Source organism: Neopsephotus bourkii, unplaced genomic scaffold, assembly GCF_033783945.1.
Source record: "Neopsephotus bourkii isolate Nb327-2 ecotype Australia unplaced genomic scaffold, CSIRO-AGI_Nbou_v1 NB_1615, whole genome shotgun sequence".
NCBI lineage: Eukaryota > Metazoa > Chordata > Aves > Psittaciformes > Psittacidae > Neopsephotus > Neopsephotus bourkii.
The window spans coordinates 5,011,026-5,026,698 of record NW_026902090.1 but is presented as its reverse complement, the minus strand read 5'-3'; the positions used below and the strand labels follow the sequence as shown (position 1 = coordinate 5,026,698).

The 15,673-nt window shown below is 43.3% G+C and overlaps 1 protein-coding gene across 1 annotated transcript; it reads left to right on the top strand.

Moving 5' to 3' along the window:
* Nucleotides 1–3,507: 3,507 nt before the first annotated feature.
* SMNDC1 (survival motor neuron domain containing 1) lies at nucleotides 3,508–14,395 on the top strand. The gene is made up of 6 exons (XM_061372666.1): nucleotides 3,508–3,661; nucleotides 4,282–4,401; nucleotides 8,126–8,268; nucleotides 10,277–10,438; nucleotides 11,476–11,629; nucleotides 12,646–14,395. The coding sequence occupies exons 2-6, from the start codon at nucleotides 4,282–4,284 to the stop codon at nucleotides 12,781–12,783; spliced, it is 717 nt and encodes a 238-aa protein (XP_061228650.1). The 5' UTR covers nucleotides 3,508–3,661; the 3' UTR covers nucleotides 12,784–14,395.
* The last annotated feature ends 1,278 nt before the right edge of the window (nucleotides 14,396–15,673 follow it).

Genomic DNA, 15,673 nt, shown 5'->3' with positions numbered 1-15,673 from the left:
GTGCTAAGCACAATAATCCAGCCATAGAGACACAGCTGAAAACCACGAACATTAAACTATTTGGGTATAATGATATCTTCAGGGCATTACTTGCTGTTGAGCACTCCAATCTCTGACCCTTAGTTGCTACAGGATTTAGTATTCAGCAATGCAAAATACTGCTGATTCAAGTGTGCTTATTCACCATAACTCATCCATGTTTCAAAAGACTGTATAATCCCTGATATCTTCACAAATAACTCTTGATACATGTTCCCATTAGCTCTAGCTATAAAAATAGCGCAGCGGACTGTAAAAGAGAGACGTAAGTGTGAACCTGTAACTGAGTAAGTTTCCTGCGTTGTTATCACTGCTGGTGATACAGACGTCTTGCGCAGCACCACTACCACCTCCTGGACAAGCCAGGCACGGCTGCAGGACGCACCAGCTTTTCCTCCAGCTGTTAAGATAGCTTTCCTCAAGGGCAGGCAGCCGCTTGAGGAGCGCCAAGGCATGCCCAGCTATCCTGGTTACTAGAAGCCTTACCTTCCCAATAAGCTGTGCTACTTTACTACAGGGTATCACCGTGAACTGCTGCTCCGCAGCACCAGCATGGAGAGAGGGTCTTCACTTACACCAGTTTTCCATAGCTGTTCCCCAAGCGCAGTCAGGTTGATCAGACAGCTTCCTGCTAGGAATCACAGCAGAAAGCATCAATGCTACCCACAACAGAGTTTGGTTTATGGGACTGTAGTGATAGGACAAGGGGTAATGGGTGAAAACTTAAACAGGGGAAGTTTAGATTGGATATAAGGAGGAAATTCTTTCCTGTGAGGGTGGTGAGGCACTGGAATGGGTTGCCCAGGGAGGTTGTGAATGCTCCATCCCTGACAGTGCTCAAGACCAGGCTGGATGAGGCGTTGGGTGATATGGTTTAGTGTGAGGTGTCCCTGCCCATGGCAGGGGGGTAGGAACTTGATGATCTTAAGGCCCTTTCCAACCCTAACTGTCTATGATTCTATGAAAACCTGATCAAGTTGCCTTTTCTTTCTGTTACAAAGTTAGGGAAATAAGTTCAATGGCATTTATGATCAAGTATTGTCTTAAATTCACATGTCTACATTTGGCAATAAATGACACTTAAGATTCTATGTATGATGAATGTGACATATAAATTCCAGTAACATGGTATCGATTACTTTGCAACAATACTTTGTTAGACTGCAGTATAACTTTATAGCCTGTAAATAACACAGCTCAGTTCTACAAATACACTGTGATACTGAACTAAAATGTATCATAAAAAGTAAGGATTTATGAAGAGATTGAGTTCTGGTATCTACTCTGCTGCCCATGGGTAAGATAAAAGCACTGGATGCAGTTGGAAACACTCAGGTGTGGCACAAAGGTACCTGAGCTTGCTTTGATCTCTTCACAGATACTGAAAGAACAAAATCTTGTTTTAAATGGTGCTAATGTGCTACTATTAAAATATTCCTCCAAGCACCATTAAATGAACTGTAAATCACATTGTTTAAAAATGTTATCTGTAAAATAGCAGGAAAATGTCTTGCTTATACTGTGGCTTTCCACAATACAGTATAAAAGAGCTTCTTTAGTAAAACCTAGAACAAAATATCTAATTTTGGGTGAAGGAAAATTCAGTTTTTAGGATGTGATTAATGAGATTGTCCAGTTTATACGAGTTAAATAAAGATCACTGGCTCCAAGATCTGGTTTCCCTATACGTAGCAGCATGTGTTTGAATAATGGCATGTGTTGAAATAGCATCTAAAACCAGGCACTATCCCAAGCTGAAAACAACCCAAGACAAAAAAAAACCCACCTAAACCTCTTAAAGGTAATTGTACCTTCAGCTTTTAGTCAACTGCATGTTGCAATGCTTTCATGTTTTGAGTACTTCATACTATTTGCCTTTCAAATTAGCTACATGTTGTAATCAAGTCACCTCCTGGTCCCACTTTATGAGCTGAATATACTGGACGTTTCAGCCTTTCACCAAGAGGGCACTTTTCCCAGCCATCAAATAACATTGGGGCTCTCTTTAGAAGTCTGCATGCCCCATAAAACTCCAGACTCTAGAGCCATATATATACCATTTCAGTATTAACTCTCACCAAAACCCTTACAGAAGTAAAATACTTCCTTATGCTTGCGACTGCTGATGCAACCACAGAAACACTCTCCTTTTTGCTGTTGCTGCCTTTGGGGATACCTGGGCACTGCACACCTCCTCAGTCCCTCTCTGCTCACTTCAATCATAGAATCATAAAATGGTTTGGGTTGGAAAGGACCTTAAGATCATCTAGGTCCAACCCCAATGCCATGGGCAGGGATGCCTCACCGTTGTTCTGAGGTGTGATGTTGAAATTGATCATACTGACACACATTTTAGCGCATAGTTCCACTCACAAAGTCACGAGGATTGTTCTGTATCAATACATTTGTGGGTCTTTCCAACATTTGCTGATCTGCCCACAAGTCTTATCAGAAAATGTTTTCTGTACCTATTTCTAGATTGTTGATAAAAATGCTAAAAAGATGTATCTGTTGCTATTTTCATTGTCACGCTTGCTCTAATTAGTCACTGAACAGCATCCAATAACTTCTGCATTTTAATTTTCAAGTAACACGATACAGAAACACATTCTATCCTTGCTCAGGATATCCTCTGAGCCCATATCCAAGTGTCACAGCACACAGTACATCTATTTCCCCCTTTGCCATGTAAACAAACCCAAATTATCCATGTGAAATCATCTTCCTGTGCAGCACCGTGTGCTGCTCCATCACAAGGCACAGGATATTTGTGGGAGACACTGATCCTCCTGGTAATACTAAGAAACTTCGGATGCCTCCTTAATTTGCCTGGCTCACTGGCTCAAGGCCAAGTTAATTATTGCATATATATACATATATATGTATGTATGCATTTTCTTCCTGTGACAGGCTTGAAGGAACCACTGAGCTTTCTTTCCTACCGTAGGACCAACTTACTCTTCTTTTGTTTGGTAGAATGTCCTGCACAATTCTATTACTTAAGCAGCCAGAAAGTGTTGTTTGATACTGAAATAACAGAGATGTGATCGAGCGCACCCATCGCGGCAAGTAGCCTCGGGTACCCCGCAGCAAGCGACCACACATCATAAACCCATCATCCCGTGAGCAAGGCGCTGCGCTTTGCCTACAGGGGGCGCACTTCGGTGCGGTTCGTGCCTGCCCGCAGGGTCAGCCCCGTCAGGGGAGGGCAGTGCCGCGGCCGCCTGCCTGAGGAGAAGGGAGAAGGAGGTGATGGTGATAGTGGTGCCGGCCTCTCCTCTCCTCACGCGGGGAGCGGCAGCCGCCAGCCGATGCAGGCCGCACGGTGCCACCGGCTCCTCCAGGCCTCAGGCCCCGATTCCCCATTTCCCCTCCCACCTCCGTCACGTGAAGCGAAGGCGGTCGCGTTACTCGGCCGACCGCCACGTGACCGGCATGGCTTACTCTCGCGAGCTTTCGCGGCGCGCCGGGCCTTTGGCTGCTCGCCCCGCCTCTGCCCCCGGCTGAAGCGAAGCAGACGGCAGTGGCCGCGGCCCGACGGTACCCGCAGTGGCCGCCCCGCGATCCTTCCCGCTTGCCCCGGCCCGGCCAGGCCCGGCCCGGGCCCCGCATCCCTGCCGAGGTGAGTACTGGCGGCTGATCGCAGCCCCCGCGTCCTTCCCGCTGCTGCCCGCCGGCCGCGTCCTTCCCGCTCTGAGGAAGTCTCGGCCTAGGCCTCTACTTAGGCCTGAGCCGGGGCCTGCCCGCTAGCGCGTGCCCCGCTCCGCTCCTCGCTGCTCCGGCTCGGGCCAGGCTCGGCGCCGGCGGGCCCCGTGCCGGGCGGTTGCCTCTCGGGAGGCGCCAGTTCCCGGGCAGCAGGAGATCCGCTGCTGTAAACGTGAGGGCTCTGGCGGGTGGAGCCGGAGGGGAAGCTGGGCTGCGCGGCCGTGTGGGCGATGTGGGTGATGCCGGAACTGGTAAAGACCCCGCCGGTTCCCTGCAGTGAGCCAGGTGTGTGTGCCCTGTGCGAGCACACAGGCGCATGTGTAAGCCTTCTGCTCTAGGTATTGCTTGGGAATAGTTGAGCAGTCCGTATCGCGGGTGAGCGCCTGTCTTAGTCAAACAGTGCACTGTTGAAACTTAACTATTACTGAAGTGTTAAAAACATGACTTTCCGTGTTGTCGCTTTCACTTTCCTTGCACCACGAGAAGCGATTGTAAAGCATCAAGCCTGTTTTGATGCAGGGTGTGTGTTTCTTTCAGATGTCAGAAGACCTTGCTAAGCAGTTAGCTAGCTACAAAGCTCAGCTTCAGCAAGTTGAGGCTGCCTTGTCTGGGAATGCAGAAAATGAAGATTTGCTAAAGCTGAAGAAGGACTTACAGGTGAGAACTGGAGGACATGGATAACTTGAGTGTCTTTAGCAGGTTTCATCTTTCCTAAACATTTGCATTGCAACAAACATTTGGATTTATTGCTTTCTTTTCAAGTAGTTTGATACAATTATTGTGGCATTGACTTGAAAAAAAGCAGTATGGCCTATTTTAAACCTGCCTTGTAGATTAGTAAACAAGATGTACTCTTCTGCTAAAAAACATTACCCAGAGTGGTGAAAGATGTGCCAGTGCTGTCTCTGCTGTCTCTTTCTTTTTAAAAAGCATTTCTCAGTCATCATTTTTGTTGTTGTTGCTTTTACTATGCTGAAGCGTGATGGCTGGGCTTAGCATTGTGCTTTTCTGCTTCTTTTTGAGTTGTCAAGTCATTTGATCCAGGATGTGTTTGTTTATTACATGCATTTGCAGTGATAAAAGCTTCAGCCCTTGTAGTTTTGTATTCCTTGTACATCTAAGCCTTGATTGTGTTAATATTTCTAGATAAGAAGCCTTGATTGTGTTAAGCTTTCTAGATAAGAAAGGAAGAGAGTCATGTTCTTCATTTGCCACCTGCAGTTTCTGGAATGTTTTAGGGCATAGCACATTCTTAAGAGCTAAAAACCATTTCTGGTCCTTAGGGTATTGTTTGGTGACTGGAAGACCATGGCCTAACTTTAAGTGAAGTAAGTGGTCTTTAAGCTTTAAGCTTCTCATGCACATAAAGACACATTGGCATATTAAAAAGCCCAGCAGCACTGTTGAAACTTGTCCTGAGAGTGCAAGAGTCTGCTTCATTTCTGTTGTGGACTGCTTTAGCCAGCAGGTCTAAAAATGTATGAATCTCCCCAGTAAGAGCTTCCGTAACCACTATTTGGGATGGAAATAGCAGCAGCAAAAATGATGTCTCAGCCAAAATAGGAGTAGTGCCTCAAATCAGTGATCTTTAGAACTCCTTTTAAATTCCAAAGGCTTTGTGCCTATGAGGCACTTTATAGATCATCTGAATGTCCTTTGTTGTACACTGTTAAAAGCACGTGTATATGTTTATATTTCTAAAATGCACAGCAAAACCCATATGGGATGATATTTGCGATACCAACACGACCTCGGCTTTGATCTTCAGAGATCATTGATGTGAAAGGACAACTTGCAAACTTTTTTATAAAAGCTTTCTGCACAGAATGAACAGAAAGGGGAAGATCTTTACACTTTCGTCCCCAAAAGGTTTGCTATCCATATGTTCCACCTTGACAATGACAGAATGTTTTGCAGACTTAATATATGCCACCCAAATGATAGTAAAACTGGGTTTGATGCTTCAGTGTCCCAACTGACAGCCTTTTGTCTGTTCAAAAAGATTGTTACTATGTAATTAAACATTCTTTATTGCCGTAAGTAGTGATGCACTAGCGCATTTTACACCCTTGGCTTATTCCTGAGAAAGAAGATTAAAATAACTACTAGAAGACATTTTTATAAGTCTTAGCTTTTCATTTTTTTGTTTTACTGAAGCACTTTTGGGTACCCAAGAGCCAAAGTTACCTTTTGTATCAGAATTGATGGTAGTTGTCCTCTTGTGTAATCGGAGATGATACCTGTGGGTGTTGTGTTCTGTAGTGCAGAGCTCTGTGTGGCTTTGCAAAGACCAGTTGGTCAGGAAAACTCTTGGCAAACTCTAACCAGTGTTCACTGCAGGTCACACCTTCCCATCACGGGGACATGGCAGCAAGCCATGTTCAACCATGTGGCCCTGTGAGTTGCTGGGGCAGTCTGGCTCCTGCTCAGGGGTTTTCTCTGAAGGAGCTATTCTGTTAAAGACTTTAGAGCTTCAAATTCATGTTTCTATCTTGTGTGCTCAGCACTATGATGTAGGCATAGCAGGTGAAGATTTTTACCAAAGTTTGCTGTTTATAGCCTGTTGTGTAAGTGACTTACAACGTTTGGGAGATGTTCCTATAACTTCAGATTTGAGCTGTTCACTAAGCCATCTACGAATGTAGCAAGAATACGCCAAGAGTTTTCACGTTACTGGTAGTCTGTAGCTGAAACACTTTCAGGTGGCTTATGCCTGATGAATTGTGTTTGATCTGAGACAAGATAGCTGTGTCAAACCATGATGCTTCTTGGGTTTGCAGAATACAGCTCTCTGAATGTGAGGGGTAGGTTAGGATTTTACATCTGGGAGGACAGGCTAATGCTGTAGGCTCTGCAGAATGCTCTCAAATTAGATAACTTGATTGATAATCAAATCCGGTTCAGCTGTAGCATTATGGCACATGGCAACCATAGCAGCAGAAGTCATTGTAAGCATGTTTCTATGCTTTGTTGCTACTGATTGTGCTTACTAACTAGCAGCTCCTCTAAAACAAAGAGCACCGCTTTTGTTAGGAGGGTGTTGGAAATTCAGGCATTAACAGCTGCAGTAGAAACAAACTGTTAGGCCATTCATGCCAGTTGTATAGTTTATTGGATAAAAATGCATGTAAGCTAATAGAAACTTATTATTTGGGGGCTGCTTGTGATCCTTTAGGTACTTGAAGAGTGAGGAACAGCTGCTTCGAGGTGTTTTCCTGAGCTAGTCATTGAATGCCCATAGCTTAACTAGATGTGAAACTGGGAGGAAAGTTCAGGCTCCACTGAGCCTCAGTTGAACATTGCTTGTCTGCAACCCTTTGTCACTCTCCTAACGAACAGTAAATACTTAAATTAGCAATGGTTCATGCTGAGATGAACGCAAAAGAACTGAAGGATATTTCTTTAAGGAATGCAGAGTTACTTTGCCTTGTACAGAAAGTTTAAATGGCCATTTACCTGCTTCCTTTGACTTTTAACACGAGTGAAAACCAGTGGGCTTGATTGCATAGAATAAGAATATAATATTGATAGGAAGCTGGGGAGGGGCTTTTGTTTACTCCTGTTATTTGTCTTGCTGGATAAGCGAGGGTTGGCCAGACCTGGAATCTTAAGGTCAGGGAATCTAGAGGAAAACCAAACACTTACCTCAGAATGACTTGAGGAAATCAATTTCTTTAGCATTTAGAATCCTTTCTATAAATGAGAGGCCTTTGCAGAGCAGCAGTGTTGGAAAGGTGCTTTTCCACCCGGGCTCTGGGTGCATCAGTTCAGCCAATCCATGTATTATTGAGTAACTGAGAAATGCTTCATCACTTAGAAATGCTGCAATTATACTTATGGTTGCTGTGTGTTTTGGAGGTTACTATATATAGTATAGCCAGCCAGGCCCATAGGGGAAAGGATGGAGGAAATGGGGAGCTGCAGAGAGAACAGAAGTGTTACAACCTTTCACATTTTGTCTCCAGAGCTCTGCCACCTGCTGTGTGGTTTTGTTTTGGTCAATAACCAAACATCATGTGCAGCCATCATGTGTTCAGTCACACCATTGATTTTTTGGGGCTTTTTATTTAGCCTGTCTAGCTCTGTCTTTGTGCCTGTGGATACACAATTCACCTAGAAAGAAATGCTGTAATAGGCTGCTGGTTGAAATTTTGGGGAGGGCAGTGGTAACTTCACTGCAACACATCTTTTGATCTGCATTGGCAATGAGGGAGTTTAGTTAAATGAATAAAAAAACAAACCAAACTTAGTCCACTTTACATCAGCTACAAATTGAATTCAGCAACTTCAAACCCACCAAACCAGTAAGATTGGGTAGAAATGTGCATGGTACCAGAGCCTGAAAAATTACTCTCTGTGGGTTTTTTGTCTTTTTTTCTAGGAAGTCATAGAATTAACCAAAGATCTCCTTTCAACACAACCTTCAGAAACTCTTGCAAGTTCTGACAGCTCTGCTTCTGCCCTGCCCAGCCACTCCTGGAAGGTTGGGGATAGGTGTATGGCGATATGGAGTGAGGATGGACAGTAAGTGTAGAAAACTTCTCTAACAGTTACATGAAATAGTGCAATGGTAAGAGATTTTCATTCAGTTTGAACTGCCCCTAGGGTGACTAACAGCAAAGAAAAAGTAGGAAATACATAAGATATCACATAAGATATCAGGCATTCTTGTGCTGTCTTTATTAAAGGTCAGTGTGTTAAATGAAAAGCAAAGAGATGGGGGGGTGATGGTGATTATTCTCTAGAAATGCCCTGTTTGTCACTAACCTTATAAAAGTAGGGTAGCTTTGGTAAATGGCCATTTGCTAATGTAATACATGGTGGAGTCTCATGAACTGACCTGTCAGGGCAAGCTTTCATAAAGGTTTTGAGATCTGTAATTCATAATTTGTGATTGCATTCATACATGTATATGTAATTGATTGCTATCAAGAAAAATCCTTGCTGTAGTTCAGTTCATGCCTCTGATTGGAAATGAATTTTTAATTGGAAATGCTGGGGTTTGGCTATGAAATAGCTATTTCTAATGTAAATATAGAATTAATCAGTATTTTGGATCTGGTCTCCCATCGCAGTAGTGTGTGAAGCTCTGGGAAGCCAAGCAGTAGATTCTGACTTCAGAATCTTTAAAATAAGCGTTCTAAAATTATCTTTCAGACTGCAAAATGTAAAAAATAAATAACTTGCAGCTTGTTAAAATTCACTATTTATGCAGGACTAATATCTCAATCATAAGCTCTTAGAGAGAAGTTTCTTCAATGGGTGTCTGTCTAGTAACAATGTAGTAACTGCATAGAGATTGTATTATAGCTGTTCATGTCTTGAGTAGAAAACAAACCTAAAAGTGAACAGTTTTTTTGTCACAGATTGTTAATGAGTAAAATGCTTTTGTGTAATAACCAGAACTTAAAATAGAATCTTACCAATTTAGGTCATCATTAGGTCATTCTTGCCCTGATCACTGGGTTAGAGGACTAGAGCCTGGGGAAGAATGTGCCAGGGTGTCCACTGAAGTGGATCTGACTGGACTGAACTGTATTGCTTTTCCCCCTGCCCTGCTTCTGTTGCAGCATTTTTTAAGTGACCAGTGTTTGCTCATGAGCCAGGGCTTAACAGTTTGTATCTCATGCAGTTTGGGTTTCTGAGTATTTTCATCTAGCTCAACTCAAGATGATGTTGGCCCACTAAAATCACACAAGAAATTAATTTAGACAATGTTAACTGAATACTGTTTATTAAACATCTCCTTTTATTCCTCTGTTTGTTTTAGATGTGTCCTTTTGCTTTTAATTTAGACTCAATTTAAATCTTTTTGGAAATGTCGCTTGTCTTTTTTTTCCTCTTCCCTGTTATGAGGTCAGTTTGACAAAAATGATTTGTCCAAATAAATACACAGGGGCTGATTTTTGCTCAAGTCTCAAAATTTCTATTATAAATCAATAACAACACTTTTAATTTTGTAAGTGTCAACGAGGGAATGTTTTGAAAGCTTCAGTTTTTCTTAATTCTTTTTCATATGGAGAAAAATGGAACCAAAGTTTTGCTCTGGTGAGCTGACATTTTCCAAAACCCCTTGGTGTATTCCCTGACAGCTGTATTGTGTGGATGAGGTATTTCAATGCCGTGACCTGCCAGAGCTAGAACAAAATCAGGGTATCTGATTAGATTTGCCAAGGCATTAATCATGAATCTTTAACTGTGAGGCCATTGCATCTGGCTACTAAAGGTTAAATACAGCAGATTCCAGTCTTGGTACTTGTGCCTCTTTGACCTTAAGAAAGTCATCATAGAATATCACAGAATGGTTTGTGTTGGAAGGGACCTTAAAGCTCATCCTGTTCCAACCCCTGCCCTGGGCAGGGACACCTTCCACTAGAGCAGATAATCTCTTGATTTGTGTATTGACCCTGAAAATGAAGGCTGATATTTGCAGATTCTTTACTTAATGCCATTAGCTGGCTGACAGTGTAGGTGTTGAAGGGCTGAGTATTAAAGCTTTACTCACATGCTTACAGCCATGATATCTTTACAGGTGTTATGAAGCTGAGATTGAAGAAATAGATGAGGAGAATGGAACAGCTGCAGTCACATTTGCGGGATATGGCAATGCTGAAGTTACACCTCTGTTCAACCTCAAGCCTGTGGAAGAGGGAAGAAAAGCAAAAGAAGACAGTGGCAACAAACCCATGTCCAAGTGAGTAACATACAGGTGGAAGTCTGAATGCTGCTTTGTTTGGTTCTGTTCCCCCTAACTGTAAAAAAAATGCTACATCTCTTTAAATATCTTCATATGTTTACTTGAAAAGGATCTTAAATCAATCTAGCATATAAATGTTTGGTAGGTGATTGTGGCTGGTATCATGGGTGTTATGTATCCTGGCAAGAGAACATGATGGGCTTTGTTTTTACTGACACTATGCTATCTCAAGATACCAAGTTAAGTGGTAGATTGGAAGAAAGTTAGTATCTATAACTGACAGAGAGCCTGCAAGTTCCAGCCCAGGCCTAGTGCAGGCTGTGCTCAGAACTGGGATTTGCTTAACCAGAAGAATACTTCTCAGTACGAAGGACTTCTGCCCCAGCCCTGCCTTAGAATAGCTGTGTTGACCCCATCACTGGGGAGATGTGCTTTACTCTGTGTTGTGCTGTGTCTAACACAGAAAGGTATTTTTTAGAGCTGAAACCAGTTTTGTGGGAAAAAGGCAGTATAATTTCAGAGACTGTTATAGGCCTTCCCTAAGAGATCATTCTGAAGGGCATAGATCAACTCCTTGAACTTCCTTATCTTTGCTGGATTAACATTGTTCTTTTCCTTCAATCCTTGTCCAATACTTGGTAGCATGAGGGTCCTGCAGACCTCCAGAAATGTCTGGACTTTTCAGTCAATCAGGCTATTGAAGTTTCCCAAACTCTCCATGCCTCTGAAATGTAGAAATGCTGATAGGTGCATTTTCAGTTTTAGAGATGAACTGCATCTAATCCCATTGTCATTGCCTTTGGCATGGTCTTATTCAGGTGGTGGTTGTTGTTCTTATGGCCAAATACACAAAATAAACAAGGTAGTGGTTATGCATGGGAAGACTTGGGTTTTTTTCTAGAAGTGGGGAGTATTTCCAATCTGTTTTCTGTTATTTACTTACAGAGAACTGTTGTGCATGGCTGTCTTAGAGGGGTTTTAGCCTCTTACAGGCAAAGGCACAAATATATAATGTGTTTTTTCCTTCTTTCCAGAAAAGAGATGATAGCCCAGCAACGAGAGTATAAAAAGAAGAAAGCTTTGAAAAAAGCTCAGAGAATTAAAGAACTCGAACAGGAACGAGAGGACCAGAAAGTCAAGTGGCAACAGTTTAACAACAGAGCCTACTCTAAAAACAAAAAAGGCCAGGTTAGTTTGGTTTTGTCAGTGTGGGAGTAACAGTGGGGTGTAAATTTCTGTGCAGTACTTGGGGAGAGGAGGGAGGTGGTTTTTAAAGGGGGTTCACCTTTGGGATTCTGAAGTGTGTGGTTTTGTACACTTAAAAGACCTGGTTCTGTACTGGGTGATTTGAGGAGTGGTGTTCTGAAGAGGCTGGGCTTGCCCTTACCTTGGAAAGCTGCTCACTGGCAGCTGCCAGGTTGTGTTTGCTGGTACTTAGGGGTCTTGAGGGCCTGTCAGAACCTCCAAGCCTGGTTTCATACTGTGCTTATGAGCTGGCAGACACAGCACTAAGTAATCACCCTGGAACAGCAGGCATAGTGCAAGAAAGAGAGGGACTTCTGTAAGGGCATGTAGGGATAGCACAAGGGGTAATGGCTGTAAACTGACAGAGGGGAGATTGAGATGAGCTCTTAGGCAGAAGTTCTTTACTGTGAGGGTGCTGAGGCGCTGGCACAGGGTGCCCAAAGAAGCTGTGGCTGCTTTATCCCTGGCAGTGTTCAAGGCCAGGCTGGACAGGGCTTGAAGCAACCTGGTCTAATGGAAGGTGTCCCTGCCTGTGGCAGGGGCTTGGAACTCAATAAGCTTTAAGGTCCCTTCCAACCCAGACTAATGTGTGATTCTATGAGAAAAGATAGCAAGGACACTTTAAAGGCTTACTTAATTTTTATCATGGCTTGAGCAACAACTGCCATACATAATGGTAAAACTTCCATCTTCCTTATGAATAACTACTAGATATTGGCTTATGAGAGGTGAATTACACTCACTGTTGGCCTGACCCAAGGTCCCAAGTGCCATGATCACATACAGGACTTAGGTGCCAGAAAGCTCCCAGCTCTGTTGCTTGCTGATAATGTATCACAATGAACTAGCTTCTAGAATGTGTGCCTAGCTGTAAAGTAGTTGTTCAGAGGATTAGGATTGCGTGCTTAGGGTTTAAGGGTCACTTAATAACTAGAAATGGTGTTTTCTTTCATCTGCAGGTGAAGAGGAGTATTTTTGCTTCTCCTGAGAGCGTAACTGGCAAGGTTGGAGTCGGAACATGTGGAATTGCAGACAAACCTATGACACAGTATCAAGATACCTCTAAATATAATGTCAGGCATTTAATGCCTCAGTAACAGGGGGGGAAAGGTGGAACTTCATCTCTGCAGGGCTTTACACTTATCTTTTTATCATTATATTTTTCTAAAAGTAAATTATTTGTTGGCACATCACAAGTAGTCCGTTCTGTCACCATCACTTTGGCTTCAGCTGATATGAGCCTTAAATCTCCAGCTATTGATTTGACCCCCTCTATCATTAAACCTTTTGTAGCTGCATTAAAAATACATTCTGCAGGTAAATGCTTTCATGAACTGCTGTTACGTGTCGCTCTGAAAGCAGTAGTTATCTGCAGCTTTGATATATGGAACCTTTTATTCATACCAGTACTGAGATTGTTTTTCCTTAAGAGAAGTGGTAGGAAAATGGCACCCAACAGCCTCCCTTGTTCTTGCAGTCACAGCAATGAGCTCAGTGCTACAGAGCTCCACAGCTCTGGGAGCGAGCACTACGCTCCATCAGGGCTTGTACATCCCATGGAATTGCTAAGGAAGTGCTAAATCACTGCCTTACAATCCACTGAGGATAGGTTTGTACAGCTGTCAAAGAGGGCAGGACAGGGCCAATAGGATCTTTATTACGAATGGTGATTCATGTGCTAGAAACAATAGATCTGACTTGAATTCCAGTTTGGATTCCCTGCACTAGGAGTTATGCAGAGGAAAGAGTTGGTTTGGGTTTTTTGTCTGTTGTTTTTTTAAGTACTCATGCAACTTTATAGGAGGTTAGTGAAAGGTTATTAAAATGTAACCGGAAAACCATAGGAAGGTGTTTAGATGCCAATGCCAAGAGAACTGTACTTTTAAAGAATACCCTCCCCTCCCCTCCCTGAGGATCAGGGTGTTGGAGAACAGCCGTGGTTGTGCTACCTGCTTGTGGAGCTCCTGGGTTTGCTGCTTGCTGACCTGGGACACAGTCTGTGCTTCCTCCATCCCGTCCCTTTGAACAGCAGCACAGCGGATACGGCTGCATAGATCCCACTTAGCGAGTTGTGAGCTAGTAAAGGTTAGTCTGAAGCATCTGTCCTTAACTGACTGGCCCTAGTGCTCATTGTGACTTCAGCTGTAGTACAGTGCTGCTCAGCCCCTTCCATTTTATTCAGGAAACACGTGTAAAAGCTCTTGCTTTCTTGTATTTTCTCTGTGATTTGCTTTCCTCTGTTACTTGTCTCTCACGGTAGTGGTGCCATCTCTGAACCTGTAATGTGTTTAAAGGAGTTAATGGATAGCCCTGTACACAATGTAGATATTATTTTTGTAAACTCTAGGGCTGAGTTAATGGACACGAGTACATCAGCTGTTTCCTCCCCCTGTTAAAGAATTCAAAGGTGGTTCTTGTCCATTAACCCTGACCATTATTTCCCTGTATATTATGTTAATGTAGCTCATTTTGTAATTTGTTAACTAGATCAGGTCACGTCAGCAATTGTTGATGCACTGATTGGTGGAAATGTCCATCAGTTACCTGAGTCACAACTCAAGCTAAACTCTACAACTGGTAGTTTAGAATCCATACATAGAAAAAGGTTCTCCCTATAATGGGAGAAGGTGATTTTTATGAATACAAAGTGTGTTAATTTCAGTTTTGTATGTTTAACTTTTATTAAATAAAGTGTTTAAAATCTGCTGGCTATATTTGGCAAAGTGGAATTGTATGTGGTGGTGGGGTGGCAAATAACCTGGGACGTGTACGTATGGAACCTGTTGGAGGCAGTGCAGTACTCACAGGGGAACTGAAAGTACTTTGCAGGATGGAGTAGGTGGTGTCTGATTCCTCATCTTCACTGCTACTGGGGGTGGGGGGAGGGAATCTGCATGGAAAAGCTTTCAAGAGTAAAATAATCTGATTTGTTTAGAAGTCTGTATGTGCAGAGACATGTCCCAGCAGTGATGACAAGGGTGATAGCACTGACAGCTACCTGTGGAGAGATGTTATCCATCATCCTTCAGATGGCTTGATACAGCATTATTGCACCCCCTTCCTTACCCAAAAGGACCATCCTGAAGCTAGAACTGAACCATGCTGAAGTGGGTAGAACTGAAGTTTTCAGGAAGCCTTAACTCCACCTATCCTTTCTTTTAAAAAAGGAAGGAAAAACCCTTTGGGGAAAGAGACTTACTTAATCCATAGCCAGCATGCACTGCCCTTGCTTATCCTTTGATGTAGTGATGACAATACACAGTCTGTCACGGGCTGGACTGTTCCCCAGCCCTGAAGAGAAGTGAAGGCACAGCATGTTGCTGTGGGGTACCAGCCTCCCTGGTGCTCACAGACAGTCCAGGTTAAACCCTGCCTTACCTGGAAGAGACCAGGACACAGGGATGCACCAGTATGGCTGGGGTGGGCCAAGCTACAGCAGACATGGTTTTGAAGACAACTTGTATGAATCATAAACCGTTAACTACTGCATACTTAGTACTGCAACCCTAGTGCCAATACCCGTGGACTCCTTATTTCTGCTTCTGCCCAACAGAGATTAGTGCACATTTCAGAAGGAAATTAGCAGAGGAGGCAGGGTCAGTGCAATTAAACAGCCTCCTGTGTTCACCCTCCCAAACATCAGTTGGATCTGCTGGCCAATTCCAAGGAAGTTTGAAGGCACACTGGTACTTTCCAGATACTTTGTGTGAGCAGAGAGAATGGACACACTCCTCTTGCCTACAGGTCCCACAGGACAGCTGAGACTGTATCACAGACATGGAGGAGTTTCAGTCGCTATCAGGTCACAGAACTTGTCACTTACCAGAGAATCCATGGGACAAAGCCCTGGGAAAACCACTAAACTTCAATGCTGTTATTTATAGACATCTTTATCATCACCTCCATAGCCTCAGAATGAAGTCCTGGGTTTTACCATTCTTTTCCAGGAACTGACCCCATGTTTCTTTCCAATGGCTGGTGCCAGAA